The sequence below is a fragment of the Argopecten irradians genome, chromosome 3 (assembly GCF_041381155.1).
Source record: "Argopecten irradians isolate NY chromosome 3, Ai_NY, whole genome shotgun sequence".
NCBI lineage: Eukaryota > Metazoa > Mollusca > Bivalvia > Pectinida > Pectinidae > Argopecten > Argopecten irradians.
The window spans coordinates 19458683-19482450 of NC_091136.1; the positions used below are offsets into that span (position 1 = coordinate 19458683).

The 23768-nt window shown below is 34.2% G+C and overlaps 1 protein-coding gene across 1 annotated transcript in view; it reads left to right on the forward strand.

The window, feature by feature from the left end:
• Positions 1-352: 352 nt before the first annotated feature.
• The window catches only part of LOC138317764 (micronuclear linker histone polyprotein-like), a 35141-nt gene continuing 11725 nt past the window's right edge, over positions 353-23768 (forward strand). The window contains exons 1-8 of the mRNA XM_069259648.1: positions 353-480; positions 976-1040; positions 1517-1647; positions 6350-6524; positions 7979-8086; positions 11939-11958; positions 15691-15807; positions 23639-23726. Of these exons, the coding sequence (XP_069115749.1) occupies positions 1621-1647; positions 6350-6524; positions 7979-8086; positions 11939-11958; positions 15691-15807; positions 23639-23726 (535 nt within the window). The 5' untranslated portion in view covers positions 353-480; positions 976-1040; positions 1517-1620. The remainder of the gene's footprint in view (positions 481-975; positions 1041-1516; positions 1648-6349; positions 6525-7978; positions 8087-11938; positions 11959-15690; positions 15808-23638; positions 23727-23768) is intronic.

The window sequence follows — 23768 nt, forward strand, 5'->3', positions numbered from 1 at the left end:
AGTGTATTATGGGGATTTGTATTTGAATCAGATTGTTTAATTCCATAAAAGGAAATTAATTGATTTTGAGTCTCAACGCCATAATAGACAACTTCTGCATTTTTAACCAATGGAAACGGCACTATACAAAAGCTTACAAATCTGGTATGTGATTCTGTTGATCAATAGTCTACAACATTTTATGATCCCGTTCATTTTGATTCGTCATAACAGCTAAAGCCCAAAGTTAAGAAGAAAACAGTCTGTTCAAAATGTCTATATATGTCCACTAATAACTTTGTAAGACTTAACACTAAACATATGTTAATGGTCAGACACCTTGTCTAGTTAACACATTCTGCTTGCCTAACAAGATTTATCTGCCCTTTCAGGCTCTGTTGACCCTACCTGTGTGGTAACCCTGGACAACCCACCTCAAACCCAGGCTACCAGTGTTGTCAAAAGTACTGTCAACCCTTTCTGGGACGAACAGTTTCTCTTGTAAGTTAAAGTTGTCATGAACATATCACTATGAAATGTTGATTAATATATCAACCTCAGATAAAAAAAAAAAAAAAAAAACATTGAGAAGGATGATGAGAAGATATATATATATATGTCTGACATTCCGACATCAGCGATTTTAGAAATATTTACGTTAATATGAATCCAGTACACTAATTTTCAAATTTAAATTGTCCTGTTACTAATTTGAGAGGTTCTAACAGTTTTTTTTTATTCCAACTGGAAAAACGCGAATCCATGACTTGTCAACTAGGGATCAGTGAAGTCCCTTAAACCATATCTTCACATACAAATGTATATTACCATTATAGTTGCGCCACCTCTGGGTTATGAGTTCAAAACCCACGTTATTTAAAGGCCATAGAGAGTAGATATTTTGAAATGTAATGATTACAAACTTGGATCAGAGTTTATCACAGAAAATGAATTGATGTGTTATTTTGTAAACCTTTTTGGATGTCTATGTTACAGTGACGTCTCTGGAAACTCACGGGAGGTGAAGTTCGAGGTTCGCGACAGGAGGAGGCCAGCTACAGGTATATAACACACTAACACATTGTATGGTTGGAATCCTTCAGCACATTTTATCACACATATACCTGATTTAGTTTTAACATGTTCTTTAAAAAATGTCAACTGCAAAAGCACTCTTTAATGTAATACAGACTATCTTCCTCTGTTCTTCTTTCATGGTATATAACTTTCAGATTATTACCTGGATTTTTCAATGTTTGTTGTTTAGACAATGACAAAAAGAAAATACACAATAAAGAATTATCAAAGAATATGGCAAAATGATAAATCTAATGTAATAATTACAAATCATATTACTTAGTGATGTTACATAAAAGAAATATTTAAATCAAGATATAAAACCTACACTAAGTAATTTCTTTTTCTAAGGAACAAATATTTTATCAGAAAGGGTGAATAGAATATAAATTAAATTCAGTAAATACTTTTTATGGTACATTAAAGCACAGTGTTCATTAGTCTTGTTGTGTTTGTACAGAGAATTTCCTGGGAGAGGCGTATGTTTACTACGACGATCTCAAGAGAACACCAAGCAGTCGGCAGATTATCCCTCTACAGGGCAATCCTGACATCAGGGGGGATATGGTCTCGGGCTCCCTCACAGTCGAGGTAGGGGAGGCAACTCTAGCATGCTTCATCCACACCAACATACTCACTAAATCACCTGCCACCAGGTTTCAAAAGTATAGGTTTTCAATAATAAAACTGTATCCATGAAATGCAAATGTAATTATAAATAACTTGGTCTAGCTTTGTGTGGATAAAATCTAACATTTATGTTGTCAGAATTATTGTACCAATAGTCCTTCACTTGAAGGTCTTGGTCATGTGCTTGAGAGTGAAGTTGACAGTTACTCACCGTAGCTGAAGGTCAATGTTTCTAATTCAAAAAGTCTAGCATTCCACTAGGACAAACTAGCTAGGCATGCCTATAAATAGCTGTACATTGGATGTAAATTTTAAAGCAGAAAACACTATACCAGTTCAGTAACAATAACAATGATATTGCATTTGTAAAGCTAAGAAAGGGTAGATGTTAACAAATTTTAACATCACTTAAAATAGATAGAATACATTAAACATGTATATATCTAATCATTTATTAATAATCTGAACTACGTATTCTAGATCTTCTGTAAGTGTCTGTTTGATGGAAATTTTTGTTTCATGTATGTGTCATAAGGAGTATTAAAGATCACGTTCTTAGCAAAGATCCTATAAATAGCAGTATAATAACATGTCCATATGACATCCAATTTTTCCAAACATTATTACATCAGGAAGCTTGGTTTGTTGTGATAGATATTGTGTTTTCCTTTTTTCCTATTTTCCCTTTGTTATTTTTTATTTTTGTATTTGTGGCTTCATTCTTACATAATTAAGATAGAATGAGCTAATTTAAAACTGTTGGTGTGTGGTGAATTTGATCGCCATGTTGATCGAGATATTGCTATACTAGGTAGGTCAAGGTCATCCACTGACCTCTGTCATATGCTCAAGGGCAATGTTTGGTATGCTTTAAATGATTTTAAGATATGTTTTTAATTCAGAGTCTTGGTTTGCTGGATCTTTTTTTTATGTGAAATGTGGTGGTTTGTTTTTCTTTTCTTAATTGTGTCATATATTAAATGAATAAAGTGCTTATCACTGTTTACTATACATTTGGTTTAGCACAGAATCATACTTTAAATAGGTGCGATTGAAATCCTTATCACAGCAAATATTTAATTTTTACTGAAATGCTTTAATAATAGATTCCTCAAGAATTAAGATTTTCAAAATTTAACAACATTTTTTTTAATGCTTAAGCACCTTTCAGACTTTGAAAATTTCACTTTCATGGGGAATTATTATTCCTGACTAAAGAGTGATTGAAAGGGTGATAATATTCATGAAATGCTGGTTAAAGATTAGATATTAGGTTTGTTTTTTAGTTTTACATATTTTGTAAAAGGCCTCAGAATTTGAAAAAATGAGTTGATTGTGCTGAGATTCTGTGGATGAAATGTGTGAGAGATGTTTTGATCACCAGTGTGAGATGACACAACATTAACCAAATCTTTTTTTGTATTCTCCTGTTTTCAGTTCCGCTGTATGACGGAATCCTACTGACTTCTGACCTTTGACCCAGCTCAGCTGACCCCTGACCCTATGTTCCCTGCTGGTTGTTGGATAGGAGTGAATTTCAGTGTGTTTGACTGTGTAGTGTTAGAATATACTCATTCTTCATCTTCGCTCAATCTAGCTCAATTTATCTATCATTTCACATACTCAGTCAACTTCTACAACTCATCAAACTTAATTTTGGAGGTGAGTTGCATCTGGCAATTCTGTTGGTCAGTAACAGTCACGTGATTTTGCATCCCAAACCCCATTTATACAGCATCAAAAGTCACATGATCTGAAAGCCAAATTTTGATTGGTCGGAACAAATCTTTAAAGTTGTTTTTTTCTTAAAATATTTTGTTATTTGAATCTGAAACCTTGATTGGTCAGAACAAGTCATGTGATTTGCATCCCAATTTTTGATTGGTTGTCAGCATAACATGTGGCAATCAGTAATATTTTATTGCATTTGATATTCCCTCTAAATGTTGGTTGGTTTTGTCGTTAGATTAGAAGCTAATAATAATTCATCACTGCACTGGGCATTTTCTTCATTGGATGTTGGCGGTCATGTGATCTGCTTCGAAACTCATTTTACGCTGACTTTTGATGATTTTTTTCATATTATTTAATTATTATTCAATATTTTTAAATGTTTGATAAGTTTATTTCTTTTATACAGTGGATGCCATTTTCATTTAACGTCTTGCTTTTTGTTCCCCTTATTTGTATTACCTACCGTTAAGTTGGATGCTTCTTCCCTCCTTTGGAAAATCCATTGTAGAAGATTCTTATACCATCTAGAGATTCAACACTTTTAAGTTCTTTAGTCACCATTCTTTGAGTTTCATTTTATACTGTCTATATAATAGATGAAAAACTATAAAAAAAATCAATAAAAAATGAAGGTGTCTTAAAGCTAGGACAGTTTTTTGGTTGAGGCCACATTTGATCCTGTTGATACATTGTATAGAACACCCCATACACCATTATCTGTTGTAGTTGTCACTGAAATTCACTCCTACATTTTACTGTCTGGTTTTAGATCCTATAAGAGTCCATCCTTTACCTGTACATTCTTTCAAAATTGATTATCTGTGAAATATGACACGTTTACTCTTTCTGTTTCATAAATAATTATCGTTGAAAAAAAAGAGAAAAGATGTTCATCTCATAATTGGTAGACTTTTTTTCTCATTGGATGAATGCAGACAAATCACTGTCATATGATTATGTCTCTTCTCTTCTGATTGGCTGAAGATACATTATGCAAACATCATGTTTTGTCATCTTTGTTAGAGATTACCATACTTAATTCTGTATTCTTTCTTCTGATTGGCTGAAGACAGATTATGCAAACATCATGTTTTGTGTCATCTCTATCCACGATTGCAAGGCCTTCTGTATCCTCACTTCTGATTGGCTGCTGACAGAATAAGTAAAAATCTTGTTTTTTCATCTTTGTTCTCAATTACAAGGCATTCTGTGTCCTCTCTTCTGATTGGCTGCATACAGAATAAGTAAAAAAATGTTTTGTCATCTTTCTTCACGATTGCAAGGCCTCCTATGTCCTCTCTTCTGATTGGCTGCAGACACAATCAGTAAAAAATTGTTTTGTCATCTTTGTTCAAGATTGCAAGGCCTTCTGTGTCCTCTCTTCTGATTGATTGGTTGCAGACACTATAATCAAAATCTTGTTTTGTCATCTTAGTCCACAATTGCAAGGCCTTCTGTATCCTCTCTCCTGATTGGCTGCAGACAGAATAAGTAAAAATCTTGTTTTGTCATCTTTGTTCTTTTTTTTATTGACCAATCTTTGAGGCAAGGAATATGATTGGTGGAAACTACGTAATTTTATAACTTGTCTTCCTCTAGAAAAACAGGAAATAGAATGAATAGCAGACATTGTGAAAATGGATATGTTTTCGTTATATGTATTTGCAAGCACAATTTACACTAGACCACAAACTTACTAACATTTATCTTGCCAAGAAAAAGTTTAAATTATTTTAGTTGTTGTACAAGTAATTGTTATCATTAGACCAAGTCACAAAAAATGTACATGGAATCAATCCACCAACCCACCTAGAGGATATGTGGCCATTTTGATTTCAGTTTCCCTAGCTTTCTTTTCCTTCCTTTGCTGATTCTGTTTATATTTTGTTTGACTAAATGTTTTCCATTTACCTTCAGTGACCTCTACACCACTGCCTACTAAATGTCTTGTGACCATATACTCTGTTCCATACTAACTGGTTTTAGACGGTCTGTGGAAAGGTTGTGAGAGAGAGGAAGAACAAATATACAACACATTTCATACAAAATCATCATGAGTTGAAATACTTACAAAACGTCTAAAAGAATACAAAACTGTTTTCAAATTAAGCAAATCTTAAAATCTTAAATGATTTTGATTAAAAAAACTCTATGTTTATTTCGTATGATTTGAAAGCCTTGTTTCTGAAGGTTTTTCAGGAAAGTCCCATGAAAGATATTTATTTGGTATTATATATACAGTGACAGGATAAAAACAGGAGTACTTTGTTCAAATTAGTACTGTAAATTATAAAGTTAAACTTGTTTAATAATCTATGTAGTTTTACTTGAAATGTAAAATCATGTATGTAATATACATGTATTTACTCTGTAATTCATTAAAAATAAATGGGTGTAATTGATTGAAACTAATAGTTATATTTGCAAGATAAATTGTAAAGAAATATTTCAAATACTAAATTGATAGATTAGATAATAAATTTGCTTCAATAGAAATTGATGAAAAAAAAGAAAGTAAAATACATTTTATTAAGTAGTTCAAACGAGCAGACAAGTTTCGTGTATAAAATCATAAGATGTACAATATGGTTAAATACTATTTCTCAAAAATTATTAATTTTGTGTGATTTGATTTTGATTTTAACAGTTCATTTTCGTTGATTTTGTTATTTTTCATAATTTCCTATCAAATTGTTGAAATAGTGACTTGAAATTTTAATTCACATAAAACTAAATACCACTTTACAGATAAAGTATGATAATAATTATCACAGGTAAATTTCTCCCTCTGAGGGTAACTGCTACTACATGTATCACTATGATAGAATATAAAAGTATATTTTAGGATATCAAACAACTAAAGTATAGGTTATTTATCAATTTTTCAAGGGAAGACATTCTTAAGTATACTTGTGGGTCTGTTTTCCAGTTTCTTTTTGTGGACCCATTAGAAGCAGAAGCTATCCGCCAAACCATCGCTGCTATGTCACCTAAAAGGACTGTTGAGGTAAACCAAGCTAAAACACCAGGGGGCACCCTTGTCACCAAGACAACCACAACAACAGAACGATCACGCCATGGCAGACAAGGAGCAGAAGTAGATGGTAAGCATGTCATGTGACAGAAAGATGTAAACATGTCTTGTGACAGAAGTAGATGATAAGCATGTCATGGTCATGTGACAGAAGTAGATGGTAAGTAAGCATGTCATATGACAAAAGTAGATGGTGAGCATGGCATGTGAAAGAAGTAAATGGTAAGTAAGCATGTCATGTGACAGAAGTAGATGGTGAGTAAGCATGTCATGTGACAGAAGTAGATGGTGAGTAAGCATGTCATGTGACAGAAGTAGATGGTGAGTAAGCATGTCATGTGACAAAAGTAGATGGTAAGTAAGCATGTCAAGTGACAGAATAATGTTATTTCCTTGATGAAAAGGAGGCAGTAAATAGGATAGAAACAAGTCGACAGTCATATCAGACACAGTGAGGCCTACAGTATCCAGGTGGTTACAAGTAAAAAACAGGAAACAACTAACCAGAAATTAAACTATACAATGTATTTGATTGCTGAGGTTGAGTGTTCTATGCTCTTATGTTTGAACTTGAAGATTACATAACATAGATAGATATACAATCAGTGCAAGAATTTTATTATGATCAATGGTAGTTTTTTTCGCTCAGTATTTTATTTCAAATGTGTATAATTAACTTAGCTTATACATGTACTATTAGATGCAGAACTTACATGATGGGGGACACTGTTTGTTACAGGGGGTGATGTCCAGAAAAAGAAATATAAGTCTGTCCTTCTCCAGTATCTCTCTGACTGACTAGGTATTTTTGAGATATTCCCCAAAGCAATGTTTCCCTGTCAACAAAATGCTTTGCACTGCACCATACTCACAAACATATCAAACTCCTGTGTGACTCAGAATTATGAATGGTGCACCATTCACCCGTCTCTCTCACTGTGTACGATTTACCACTAACAGTGTGGTATTTTATGATTTAACAAATGTTAAAATAATCTTTGTTCTGCAATTTATGATAGTTAGCTATTGGGCTTTTGATATTGGCATGAATTGAAGCTACACAATGCTGTTGCAAGAACTGTTAATGCAAACATGCAGTACAGTTCTAATTAATACAATATATGGTGTATAGTAAACAAAAGAAAAGGGCTGTTTTCATCAATATGCCTTTAGAGTTGATCATGAATTATAATAAATTCATTATCATCAATAATTACTACAGATACACCAGTAGGTTAAAGTGAGTGATGTAAACAAGGGTTTAATTAATGGAGGCAAGGATGTTGATATAGTGGGGAAATCCATGCTCCTTATCTTCTGGTTTTCTTTTGAAAACTTGAAGCTAAGGAAAATGGAGATTTAAAAGCTAAGGAAAAGTTAAGATTCTTTTAGAATTGCCTTCTTGTCTTTCCTTTTTACAGCTTTTCTTAAGTAGGCAATACTTCGTAATAAAAGACATTATGTATTTGATTTGTTTGACATAGAAAACTTCCATGTGTTTACACAACATTGTTGATTTTTTAGGATCACCCAATTACATTGAGAAGCATACTAACCTTTACGATTACGATGGCTCCGACTCTCATTCTCTCAGCACAAATCCACAGGACCGATCTGTTTCTTCATCATCAGGTAAGTACGACTAGTCATAGAAGCATGCTTATCTCATTCAACTGTACGATCACTTGAATCACCAAGAAACCACTTGAATCATTAATGAATTTAACTATTGATATCACCATAGAAACCACTTGAAACATCAACTAAACCAGTATTTTCATCATAGAATCTAGTTTATTCATCATTAAGCTATTGATTTCGCCATAGCAACAACTTGAACCATCAACATAACAAACCATTGATTTCACCATAGAAACCACTTGAACCATCAACAAACCAAACCATTGATTTCGCGATAGAAACAACTTGAACCATCAAGAAAACAAACCATTAATTTCACCATAGAAACCACTTGAATCATCAACAAAACAAACCATTTATTTCGCCATATATATCACTTGAACCATCAACTTGAACCATCAACAAAAAAAAAACCCATTGATATCACCATAGAAACCACTTGAACCATCAACAAAACAAACCATTGATATCACCATAGACTCCTCTTGAACCATCAACAAAACCATTGATTTCACCATGAAAACCACTTGAACCATCAACAAAACAAACCATTGATTTCACCATGGAAACCACTTGAATCATCAACAAAACAAACCATTGATATCACCATAGACTCCACTTGAACCATCAAGAAAACCATTGATTTCACCATGGAAACCACTTGAACCATCAACAAAACCATTGATATCACTATAGAGACCACTTAAATTAACAACTAAACCATTGATATCACTATATAGAGACCACCTAAATTAACAACTAAACCATTGATATCACCATAGAAACACACTTGAAATCATCAACAAATCAATTGATATCACCATAAAAATCACTTAAATCTACAACTAAACCATTGATATCACCTAATAGAGACCACTTAAATCATCAACAAAACAAACCATTGATATCACCATAGACTCCACTTGAACCATCAAGAAAACCATTGATTTCACCATGGAAACCACTTGAACCATCAACAAAACCATTGATATCACTATAGAGACCACTTAAATTAACAACTAAACCATTGATATCACTATAGAGACCACTTAAATTAACAACTAAACCATTGATATCACCATAGAAACCACTTGAAATCATCAACAAACATTGATATCACCATAGAAATATTGAAACCACTTAATCTACAACTAAACCATTGATATCACTATAGAGACCACTTAAATTAACAACTAAACCATTGATATCACCATAGAAACCACTTGAAATCATCAACAAATCAATTGATATCACCATAAAAATCACTTAAATCTACAACTAAACCATTGATATCACCATAGAGACCACTTAAATCATCAACAAAACAAACCATTGATATCACCATAGACTCCACTTGAACCATCAAGAAACCATTGATTTCACCATGGAAACCACTTGAACATCAACAAAACCATTGATATCACTATAGAGACCACTTAAATTAACAACTAAACCATTGATATCACTTTAGAGACCACTTAAATTAACAACTAAACCATTGATATCACCATAAAAACCACTTGAAATCATCAACAAATCAATTGATATCACCATAGAAATCACTTAAATCTACAACTAAACCATTGATATCACTATAGAGACCACTTAAATTAAAAACTAAACCATTGATATCACCATAGAAACCACTTGAACCATCAACAAAACAAACCATTAATTTCCACCATAGAAACCACTTGAATCATCAACAAAACAAACCATTTATTTCGCCATATATATCACTTGAACCATCAACAAAAAACCCCATTGATATCACCATGGAAACCACTTGAACCATCAACAAAAAAAACATTGATATCACCATAGAAACCACTTGAACCATCAACAAAACAAACCATTGATATCACCATAGACTCCTCTTGAACCATCAACAAAACCATTGATTTCACCATGAAAACCACTTGAACCATCAACAAAACAAACCATTGATATCACCATAGACTCCACTTGAACCATCAAGAAAACCATTGATTTCACCATGGAAACCACTTGAACCATCAACAAAACCATTGATATCACTATAGAGACCACTTAAATTAACAACTAAACCATTAATATCACTATAGAGACCACTTAAATTAACAACTAAACCATTGATATCACCATAGAAACCACTTGAAATCATCAACAAATCAATTGATATCACCATAAAAATCACTTAAATCTACAACTAAACCATTGATATCACCATAGAGACCACTTAAATCATCAACAAAACAAACCATTGATATCACCATAGACTCCACTTGAACCATCAAGAAAACCATTGATTTCACCATGGAAACCACTTGAACCATCAACAAAACCATTGATATCACTATAGAGACCACATAAATTAACAACTAAACCATTGATATCACTATAGAGACCACTTAAATTAACAACTAAACCATTGATATCACCATAGAAACCACTTGAAATCATCAACAAATCAATTGATATCACCATAGAAATCACTTAAATCTACAACTAAACCATTGATATCACTATAGAGACCACTTAAATTAACAACTAAACCATTGATATCACCATAGAAACCACTTGAAATCATCAACACAAACCATTAATTTCACCATAGAAACCACTTGAATCATCAGCAAAACAAACCATTTATTTCGCCATATATATCACTTGAACCATCAACAAAAAAAACCCATTGATATCACCATGGAAACCACTTGAACCATCAACAAAAAAAACATTGATATCACCATAGAAACCACTTGAATCATCAACAAAACAAACCATTGATATCACCATAGACTCCACTTGAACCATCAAGAAAACCATTGATATCACCATAGAGACCACTTAAATCATCAACAAAACAAACCATTGATATCACCATAGACTCCACTTGAACCATCAAGAAAACCATTGATTTCACCATGGAAACCACTTGAACCATCAACAAAACCATTGATATCACTATAGAGACCACTTAAATTAACAACTAAACCATTGATATCACTATAGAGACCACTTAAATTAACAACTAAACCATTGATATCACCATAGAAACCACTTGAAATCATCAACAAATCAATTGATATCACCATAAAAATCACTTAAATCTACAACTAAACCATTGATATCACCATAGAGACCACTTAAATCTACAACTAAACTATTGGTATCACCATAGAGACCACTTAAATTAACAACTAAACCATTGATATCACCATACAAACCACTTGAACCATCAACAAAATCATTGACATCACCATACAAACGACTGACATTACCATATAAACTACTTTTATTATCACAGAAACCATTTACCATGTATAACACAATAGAAATCAAACATTATGGTGAACATAAAATAATATTGGGAAGTATTCACATGGCAGTAAACATAACATTTGTATTGCTTATGTCATGACAACATTAAGGTCAACACAGATTGTAGGGTCACCATTGTCACAATGCATAGTCATTGGTCTCATAGAAGTCATTTGTATGCATTATTCATAGAATGGTTCAATACTTAAACCAGATATCAATCACAAAGGATTTGTTTTAGTGAGAAATCTTTTCATCACAATTAACCTATTGTTTAATTCACTTCAAAATGATAATTGCCAGATTGTATTCAACATTTAAGACAACTGTTTTGACAAACATGGTGCATGTAGTGTCCTATTTTTATCATGCATATGAAATATTGAAAGTTGAAATAGTTAAAATCTACTCTTTGCAAAAAGAATAAGTAGGAGGGAAAGCAATTAGATGAGTATTCATATCAATCTTACAAAGCTCTATGTGTCAATAGCTCTATATAAATAAGGAGAGCGTACTATAAATAGATCTGGCATTTTTCAGACCGAAAGTCGTATGGACAGGTGAGTTTGTTCTGTCAAAAGACAGAAGAATGAAATAGAAATTTAAACAGAACATGTGAATGATGCATCATTTTTGTGTGACCAATAAGATCATTTGTTATGCTTGACCAAGTAGCTTCACCATTTTATTCACCAATGAAATTATAACATGAATGCTTCGTCCATTGATTTCATAGGAATGTTTTGACCAATCGTTTCAGTGTTTTAATTTCAGACCGAATTACTATTTTGGGATGATCTTGTTCATGTGAATGCTTTGTAGTTTGCCTGTTATAGTTTGTTTACTATTGGTCAATATACTAAATTAAAGAGACATTTTCATCTGTACAGTTTTATCACCATTGGTAATTATCGTAAATATTTCAAAGAACTGTTACAGTAGAAAATATATTTGATTATTTCAAAACATGGGAATGAATGATTTATAATAATTTTTAATATGTTTTTAAATGTGCCAATATTTTCATATTTATTTTTACCCTGCAATTACTTGAAAATTTTGTTTTAAGACCAGAATCTTTTAAAATGCTATAAAGTAGATTGTTTGATTTTTTTTTTATAAAATTAAGATATAACATTTTAATTTAACTGATGAGTTATATGATTTTATTTTAAATGCATTATTACCAATTAGGTTTAGATTTGTTTATCTTAAAAACATTTTTTTACTTTTCTATCATTAGTATGGAAACTTCCCGTTCTTCAATTATCAATTTGAACTATTGTTAATAATTTGATTAAACGGTAAAACAATTAGATAGATATACAATATGATACTCTAAGTTAAACCATACATGTATGTTCTACATGCATTGTTATGACATGGGGGTGATCATTTATATATATTTAGGTAGGTTTCTTATTTCAAAAAAGGTTCAAACTCGCCCTTAAATCTTTCAAGTTGTTGTGGATTCTACAAGTATTTTATCAAATATTTAGGATAACCAACTTTTTAATACTGTTAGTAATTATAATAAAATTTAAGCTTTTCAGCTTTGGAATTTTAATGCTTGCAATTCACTTTCAATAAAAAATAATTTTAGCTTAATTATTCAAAATTTGATCAAATAATTTTCTGCTAAATAAACTTTTTGTGTTTAAAATAAAAGTCAGGTTAGATTTTTTATGGGATTACAAAGTTTTAGGTTTACCTCTGAGAATGATTTGTGTGCTTGCCCTGTATGTGTTTGTCATTAGAGTTTGTTTATGTGTGTTTCCACAGAACATTTGCACATTAACGGGGTTGAATCTGTAGCGGAAACCGCCATTAGAGAGTTGATGGACCGCTCACGCAAACCACGAACCCCAACCAAAACCAGTACCCTGATAATCACAGGGGTCAAAAGGGTAAGCTTGTGACAGACTGTTACACCAAACCACACATCAATTTATTTGACTGCATGACAAAAAAGTCCTATACACGTATAAAAAACCTGTACACATATAAAAGTCCTGTATATGTATAAAAAAAGATTATTTTATATTATTTCCAAAGATGGAAGGACTCTCACTTTGAATTACACCACTGAATTAAACTCATTCACCCCCGAAGACACCTTTAGGCCCTTCTACTTTAAGATCTGGGACAGCCCATTATAAAATTTCAGGGGTGAATATGGGTTGAAGAGATTCACAACAAAACCAGAAGTCAACAATTATGAACATTAAGTGATTGTACTGTGTGGAATCTCAGGGCTATCTGTTGTAATGTGATGGATACTTTATCTGACACAGGACGTAAGACAGTTCATATGTCAGATTACAGGTAGTGTAACTATGATACCTACACTTTGTCTGTAAATATCAAAAACACAATACGCTGAATTTAATTGTAAGTTAATAAGAAGGAAAATATTCAAACATGAATCTATAAAGTAAAAAGAAATATATGTCAAACTTTGTGAATGACATTTGCTGGTTACCACTCTGCAAGCATTGCACTGACCTGACAAAGTTTTCCAGCTCAGGTTAATTTATCTGTGAAACTTGATAGACCTTTGAATACCTGAATCATTTATGAACTTATAGCCTTGACCAAAAGGTCAGAGGTCATCAATGATTATTTCTGGTATCAGAAGATTAAGTGATACGAATAGTCTATTACTATTAAATCATCTTACATATCAATTTGAAAATCCAACACACATACCAACTCTGTAATCCATGAATAGATAACTGCTAGATAAGTGATTTCTAGTAAAAAAAAAAGTTACTAACCTAAATTGTGTGTGTACTTGAAGCACAGATGAATTATGTGTATGGTTTTGTGACCTTTTTGATACCTTAGAATTAGTCCAGTTACCTACCTTACACCATTGACGTTATTTTTTTGACCGCTTCATCATCAATTCTTTTCTTATACGTTTTCTGCATGATGTTAGTAGTAAGTTTTTGTTAAGAAAGTTTTCTTCACCGTTCACACAGTTTGGTATGTTTTTTTGCATAATGTTGATTACTCTGTTTACAGTTATATTTTGTATACAAATGATCCTCATCATCTCAGTTTACCATCCAGTTTTCTTTAGTCCAAGTCAAACTGAACACTAAATATTCAAATTTCCTCTAGTGCATTCAATTTGGAAAACTGTAAGATTGACCTTGAGTTTTTTTTTATAATTTTGAGGTAACGAGAGTACAAATGCACATATGAGGGTACATATGTACTCAGAAATTTACCTGTTTCAATGTGTGCAGGTGTTTCCGTTGCAGAATCCATTGTCTATAATGATTTAATGTATATATGTTAAAATGAATTTGGAACATCATTCTTTTTAATTTTTCAGTGTATTATTATTTTGGGAACTATGTTTTCTTTTTTTTGCTTCGTATATAATATTGATAAGTATATTACATGGAATAATATGGTTTTAAGTATTTTTCTTACTTATATAAATTGTGGGTCAATTATTTATTATTTATTAATTGTATTTTAACATATTGTGTGTTTTCTCATTCCATGATGCAAAGTATTTGTCTCTGTGAATTATATTTGAATAATAGCATGTAATAAATGGATGGATCAATAAATGAAAAATAATGATACCTTCAGGTTTATTGGGGGGAGGCTAGAGTTGTACATATGTTCATCTCATTTTATTAAGTCCTTGTCCCTTCCTGATTATACTGAGGGTGGCCATATATGCCTTACAGATATTTCAAATGTCCTTATTGATTTAGAGTGATTGTAGCTATCAGTGATGTCATATTTATATTATTTCAGAAGTCAAGACAAGATTAAAACATTTCCATGATTACAAGTACTCAATTATAAATTCACCATCTCTATATAAACTGAACCAAACAATCATTCAATGTTAAAGATGCTCCACCGCCGACAGGGCATAAATGATATTCATCATTTGAACAATAATTCGTGTTTAATCGTGTATATATATGCCTAATTAACACAAAAAATAACATAAAATATTCTATTTCGCCTTTCGTGCATGCGCAATCATTACTTCATTCTATATAAGATATAGTGCCTCGGAATTTTTTCGTGATGCAATTAATTATTTTTCATATTTTTAACTTGAAGTCAAATTAAATGCTCAAACTTTTCAATGGTGGAAATGGTGTAAAATAAGTAACTTTTGTAACTGAAAAAAATACAAAATCGCCTGCTCCTGTTTTTATAGTTAAAAAATACAATTTGTCAGCGGTGGAGCATCTTTAATAATAGTATAAGGCTATGTATTACACTTGATTGTGTGAGTCCTGTTTATCTGGTAGGCTTCTGACAAGCCGTCTGATGAGAAACCACCTACTCCAGTCACTAGTGCTCAGGAAGACTCGGTTACAGTCGAAGAAACAACTATCTCTTCTGATGCTGTTTCTTCCGATGCAGTGGTAGAGCAATTTCAAGAAAACTCCAGTCTGACATCTCAAACTGTTCCTTTGTCTGAATGTGGCTTCAAACCTACAAAGGCTGAACAAGCAGATAGCTTAGATTTCTCTTTCCCAAAATTTGTTCCTATTGGAATGCATCCGCCAGCTGAAGTTAAAACATTTCCAGACAAAAAAAAATCTCCAACCCCAAATTTTGAATCCGAATACAAAATTAAGGAAATGCAGCCCTCACCAATCCCGACCGTTGACCTGCTTGATGAAAATGTTGTCTTTGAGATTTCTTATGCTCTAGGGGAAGCTGAACTGACAGAGGCTCAAATTGATACTAAGCTTGACACTCTGTCTGAAAACGTTAAACAGAAATCTGACACTGAGGTTAAATCTGGTCTTGATACACTGGCAGAAACTGCCCAAGCTTTAGAAAAAGATATTGGTGTAGATGTGTCATTTGAGGAAGTTCCAGTCCCTCAATCTGATGAAGATATTGAAAAAGACATGTCTTCTGAGGTAGCTCAAGCCTCTCAATCTGATGAAGATCTCACGAAAGATATGTATTTTGAGGAGATCTCTGTCCCACAATCTGAAGATATCAAAAAAGATGTGTCTTCTGAGGTAGCTCAAGCCTCTCAATCTAATGAAGATCTCACGAAAGATATGTCCTTTGAGGAGATCTCTGTCCCACAATCTGAAGATATCGAAAAAGACGTATCTTCTGAGGTAACTCGAGTCCCTCAATCTGATGGAGATCTTGTGAAAGATGTGTCTTTTGAGGAGATCTCTATCCCACAATCTGAAGATATCGAAAAAGACGTATCTTCTGAGGTAATTCGAGTCCCTCAATCTGATGGAGATCTTGTGAAAGATGTGTCTTTTGAGGAGATCTCAGTCCAACAATCTGAAGATATCGAAAAAGACGTATCTTCTGAGGTAACTCGAATCCCTCAATCTGATGGAGATCTTGTGAAAGATGTGTCTTTTCAGGAGAACTCTGTCCCACAATCTGAAGATATCGAAAAAGATGTGTCTTCAGAGGTAGCCCCTATCTTACAATATGATAAAGACGTTAATGAAGACATGTGTTCTGAAGCCACCAAAACCTTTCAATCAAATGAAGATATTCAGAAAGACTCATTTTCCGAAGTAACTCCTTCTACTTTACCTGATACAATCGAACATGATGTGTCTACAGCAGAAACAAAACAAGAAACTTGTCAAGGGGTTGTCGTGGATTCTACAAATGTTGAGGATTTGACACATTCAAGGTCTGCTTCTCCATTTGCAGATGACAGCTCATGTTCCTCATTCCATGATGAAGAGTATATTTCACATTCATCTACTGAAGATCTGACAGAAGATGCAGCTACTCATTATTTTACATATAACAAGGTCGATGTAGTACCAGGTGAAAATTGCGATTTATCGATAGATACGTCCTGTGTCAAGTCTGAAGATGTACCCAAAGAGAGTCCTCATCAGGAGTCCACAGTGGAAAAAGCAGAAGAGGCACAGCCGGCAATAGAAGAGCAAGCTGCTGTCGCATCTCAGGTGTTCAAATGCGATCCCAAACAATCAGAAGATTTTCATGATGAGTTAGAACCAAAACCTGAAGCAGTGAAGGATGTCGAACCGTTAGAAGAAGCAAACATTGAACCAGAAGAACATGCAGCCGTTACTACAAAGGTGTTTACACCCGAACCAGGCGATCACCTTGAACTTTCACCTGAGCCAGAACCAATAGCAGTTATTGATCAATCTCAGCACTCCGCAGTCACATCCGAAATAGATCTTGATTATGTGGTTTCTTCCAAAAGTGAACAAGAAGAACAATCTGACCCTACACTTCCAGATAAAGTCCAGTGCTCAACCTCCGAGGATACTGTACTTGCTCAAGTTGAACCTTCAAAGCAATTTGTATCCGAAGAGACAGCTGACACATGTCTAATGATGCCATCAGAAAGGGTGTTGGCAGCTCAAAAGTTATCACCAACTGATACCATTGTATCTTCGTCAATGCCAGAAGAGACTACACTGTCAGCATCAGAGAATGAGATTATTCAATCTCCTGAAAAGAGTGTTTTAGAAATAGCAGAAAATGATATTATTGCAAGTAAGGTTGAGCCAACTGAGCAAACAGTGTCTGAAGAAACAACAATTCCATGCCGTGCGATGCCACCAGAGAGGGTACTGGCACCTCAAGAAGTACCTTCAGTCGAAGCTGTGCTATCTTCAGCAATGCCTGTAGAAACAACTCTTTCAGCAGATGAAACTGAAATTCAGGAACGGTGCATTTCCGAACCGACAGATGTTGACAGGGATGTTATTGTAACAAAAGTGGAGGCTTCTGAGGAAATGTGTCATGAAGAGACAACTTCCTCCTGTTCTTCGTTTCCCACTGAAAGATTATTGGCTACTCAAACAGTTACTGCTTTGGAATCAGTGGTATCTGAAACAATGCCCAGAGAGACAAAGTTACCAGCAGGTGATCTTGTTGCACAAGTTGCATCTGAAGGCGATATTGCTTTAAGTGAAGTTGAAAAGTCTGAACAAATAGCTCATGAGGAGACAATGGAATCTTGTCCCGCTATGCCAGCGGAGCGATTACTAGCTGCACAAAATATTCCTACAGCCGAGGTAGTGTTGTCCGAAACAATGCCAGCAGAAACTGTATTGTTAGTGGATGACTCTGCCTCTTCTGCAACTGTGCCCTGCGGAGGCGATGAAACTGCTGTAGCTAGAATTGGAGAACCAGCAATTGTGTTTACATCTGAGGAAAAGGAAACTTCAATAGAAGAATCAGCAGATAATAAAGCTGTGTCACCGGAGAGGAATGTTGCAGATGTTTCAACAGAGGACAAACAACTAAGTACTGAACAAGAATATATAGGAGAAGATGACTTGTCAGATTATGATGATCTTCCAGAAAATATTCCATCTGAATTTATGTTAGAAGATATGACTGAAGAACTAGAAATAGAAACAGAAAAGCTGGCTAAATTTCCTGTGTTAATAGATGAATCAGAAGATGCAACTTTGGAAATTACAGCGGATATACCAGCAATGGTGCAACAAAGCACAGATGAAGAAAAAACCATTACGGAACCTGTGAACCAGACTGCAGTGACAGAGACGGCACTGAACGTGACATGTTCTTCTTCTAGTCATTTAGTGACAGATCAGTTCAGTAAGGATGTCAGAAGTGATTTAAAGCACATAACCTCTGAGATAGCAGGGGAATCATTACCAGAAAAAACAATGAAGCTAGATTTGGTGCCATCTCCTCTTTTACAGGAGATGGAACAAATTGCTTCAGATATGTCCTCACTTGCAGAAGACATATCAAAAAGTCCTGTTCTTGCAGCTGAGGAATCACCTGAAATCACTGAATATGATAAGACAGAATCAAGCAACGCCGATGATACATCTTTATCTGTATCTTGTCATTCAGCTGATGTTTTTGTGGTAAGAGACAGCGAATATGAGATGTCAGATGATAATACTAGTCCTGTGGAGTCTTCCACTAATAATCAGGACATGGATGTTATTGCGATTTCTCCTGACGAAGCAACATTAAAACTTATTGAAGCACAGGCTACAGAAGCAACTGCGCTGGATTTCTCTTCAACCGCTAGAGAGAAACTGGCTTCAATTTCTTCAGTTTCAGAAATCATCCAAGACCTGCCAGCACATTCTACTAGGTCTGAACAAGAGTTGTTAGAATCATCTACTGTTTCTGTTGATGTTACTGCTGAGTCAGATCCAATACAAGATGAATTTTCAGCTGTTGACGATTTGCTCCATGAAGTCACCGAGTACTCAAAATCACAGGAGGGAAAGAGTAGTCTAGCCACTGAAGATGTTGTTTTTACTGGGCAGTTCATTAGCGATCCAGTAGATGAAGCTGAACTTGCAAGAGAAATATCTTTGGCTGATATCAGTTCTCAATCTACAGAAGGACTCAAGGTCAATGTGTTTGTCACAGCAAATACGGAATCTTCAGAACCTTCTTCTCCTCTTGCTAAATATGATGTTGTTGAAGATTTGTCGGTCTCTGTTGGTGAGCCTTCTACTGAGGAATGTTTGGTTCTACCTTCTGATGTAGAAACTGTGAATACATCTATAAGTACAGAGCAAGTTTGATTTTTGAAGACGTACCTTCTACTGAAGCTAGCCTAGAAATTAAAGTCGATGATGAAAGTCTAGAAACAAAACCAGAATTTTCGGTTTTGCCAGAAAAGCTGTCTTCAGAGGAAATCACTTTGCCTCTTCCTGCTGCAGAAGAAGAAAAGACGACAGAGGAATCTTTTCAAGCCCAATCTGAAACACAAGATGACTCTCCGACAATGCGTGCTCTTCATCGCAGACAGAAGTATTTGGCTGAGCAAGCTAAAAAAAAAGAACTTTTCGAGGGTTCTGGGCATACTGAGGATAATGATGCTGTCAAATCATATAAAACCTCCATAGAAATATCACAAGAAAATGTCTTGCCCAAAATTCCAGATGAAAGTTATATAAAAGAATCCAAACCAAAGATGTCAAATTCTGCAGCATTTGAAGAAATTAAGCCACGTGTGCAACCTTTTGACAGCATGCCAAAAACAATGGTAGTTCAAGTAGAAAGTACAGAGATAACTGGTCCACCTAAAGAACTTGTGTCTGATTTAATGTCTGGTCAGAAAATCCCCAGTTCCCCTGATAGGTATGCTTCTCTGACACGTCCTCTGAGGGTTTATAAACAGGTTAGTAGTGATATAGAGGATGACACCAGTAAAGCTAACAAGAAGAGGGTGGATGACTGGGTAACAGCTACTACTGATGATTTGATTGTTACTACTGGAACTTCCACTGATCAAACACCATTGTCTCTGTCTGAGAGTGTGTCCCAACAAACACCTAAAGATGTTCAGGTCTCTCCACCTTTGTTAGAAAATGTTCAAAGTGTAAACAAACCTGGATTTGTAATTCGTCCCCAAACCACCGAAAAACCTCCATCAGAAGTGGTTAGTAATGTCCAGCGTCCTGGTTTTGCTATAAGTAGACACACTGTTGAACCTGCTGTAAATATAGAGCCCCAACCTCCGGCAAACATTCAGGTTGTGCAGCGTCCTGGTTTTGCTATAAGTAGACAAAATTTTGAACCTGCTGTAGCTATAGAGCCCCAACCTCCGGCAAACATTCAGGTTGTGCAGCGTCCTGGTTTTGCTATAAGTAGACAAACTGTTGAACCTGCTGTAAATATAGAGCCCCAACCTCCAGCAAATGTATTGTGTCCTGCAGACAATCTACCCCAAACCCCACAACCTCAATCTGACCATGTTCAGCCTGAACCAGAATCTGTGGTAAATCCCCAACCTAGCGTAGAAGATGCCCAACTTTCCCCTGAATCTCTCCCTGAAGTTGAGTCTGCTCCTGTGCCAGGTCGTGTGTACCGTCCCAGAAAAGACTACAATACCCTTCCACGTCCCTCAAAATCCTACAAAGATGTGAGTACTCCAAAACGGGCTGGCTCTCTGCCTCGGAGCTCTTCTTCTGCTGATAGGCAACATCAGGTAGGGCTTGGGTAGTTCAAGTGTATGCTGAAAAGTGTCATCCATGATTGTGAAGTGAATGGAGAGTACTTCTAGGGGGGATGTCTTGAAATTAAACTGCTGTTTGTAAGTTAATTGAAATATTTTAGATGGCAAATTGTTGGTTGATGGGCCAAGTGTAGGCATGTTAACATTTGTTCATGTATATAAATGAATGTCTTATAGTCTTATAGAAGTTGCTTAAAGATTTACACTTACACTGATTCCTTGAGTACATACAGAAACAGTTTGAGCAATAACTTTTTAGTACCCCCAGAATTAGCTCTCCCTTGTTGCTTTATTAGACCGTCTAGGAGTACTCTCATCTGCTAATCTCCCCAGATTCCCCGATGTTTCTTCTGCTGCCTGGCACAATCCTTTTGGCTTCAAATTATTACAGTTTGTTTCAAATTCTATTTGGCCTTTGAGATTTCTTGCAACCTTAACCCACTGGCTGTACATGGTGTTACATAGACTCCTAGCAATCCATTGAAATCCCATTGGATGATGCTAATTCTGCCTGAGCACCAATCCAGAATAAAAAGGAGAAGATTGCATTTAACATTTTATCTTTCAATACCTTTTCCTGGATCTGCCATTGTGTTTTGATGTTTCATAAGTTCTCTCTAGTTTTCAAACGCCTTTGACGAGAGTGCTTGACTTGAGAATTCCTGTGTTTTATCGTCATTTGTTTGTATAGTAGTTCATGCAATTCAGAAGGAAATATTGGATTTAATATTGTATTATACATATCCTTTTTAATTTCCGACAAAAATCATCAGTTTACCTCTCTGCATGTTGTGGAGAAAGTAAAGAATATAAAAATATAATGAGAAATGTTATGTTTAGACTGTATGATACTTTTCAACTTCAATAAGTATTTGTATTCAATGGACCCCACTTAATTTGAAATCAGATTGAAATACTGCTTACTTTGAAATGAATTATTATCCCCGTTCACATGTAGTCTTTTTATTTTTACTTGGTTATATTGAAATCCGAATAATTAATTTGAAGAGAATTTCAATATAACTTCAATATAACCGTGTTCCACTGTAGTCATTTCTCTATTTTTTTTCCATATTAACTACACATAGACTTGTATATGTGATACTTAAGCATAAATATGGATAGAATTTTATTATTCTAAGTTTACCTGATATTGTCATTTTAAACTGATTAAACCAATTTGCAGCCCTATTTGAAAATTATTTTTATTTATAGACAGCTGATGCTGCTATTAATATGGAATTATGCTAACATGAATGAATATGAACATATTGTTTTAAAACTAAAGACATGTACCTGGTAATAATTTCTTGGACAATGTGCACTATGTGTTTCAATATTGACTCCAAATGAACTCAGGACGTTGTACAAATATCAAATTTGATTTTAATTTCATCTATTCATTGACATTAATGTTAGTAATTAAATATTAGGTATCTTGTTTTTAATCCAAATTAAAACATAGATTGTAAATATGATTGAAGCTAAGACATGAACTACCATACCTTTTATATCTGGTTGCATGCTCACAGGAACCTGTAAAATCTATACCAACCATTAAGGTAAACGGATTGTTGTTAAACATTTTCATTTTCTCTAAACTATTATTTCCTCAACTATCTATTTTTCTGTCTTTCCTGTTTGCAAAATCTTGAAATGATATGAAATTACAAGCTCTTATGGCTAAATTATATTTGAAGGCATGACATTTATTTGTTCTTAGAATTTTGTATTTGTATCAATGTAAATGATATCACTTAAACTGATTTTGAAGCAGTTGTATATGAAAGAGAATCAACAAGAAACAAAACGATACATGTATAATACATATCTCATGTGATAAATGTAAGGTCTGATATTGATATTATAGATAGACACTGTTATTTTTTTCTTTCTTGGCCAGGGTTTTATTATCAAGTATACCATACTCTGATATATTATCTATTAAAAGAATATCTCTCTGCATGGGTTCTGTTAAAAACTATCATTTTAAAGTTATTTTGTGAAATAACAGAAAATTAAGATTAATGTAAAGATATGATGATTTTGTATTAAGCTGATCTACCCCATTCTAGCACGATTTATATCTTCCTGTTCAGTAAATGCTTGATTGATTTGATCCGGTTCATATGTTAATATACTACACATGTACTGGTATTCCTGAAGAGAGAGTTACATTATACTGTTATAGAATATTGGAGTTGTTTTATTGTAAGTTTGGAAAATTCTAATCTCACTTCTCATTTTTTCACTGACAGACAACTCAAAGCTCTCCAACAGATGAGGCAAGTACTGATATCCCTACTGTCAGAATGGACCCCCCACCAACTGGTCACGACGAAAAAGGTACGCGTCTCCTTAAGTCATTTCTTCTATGTTATCTGAGGA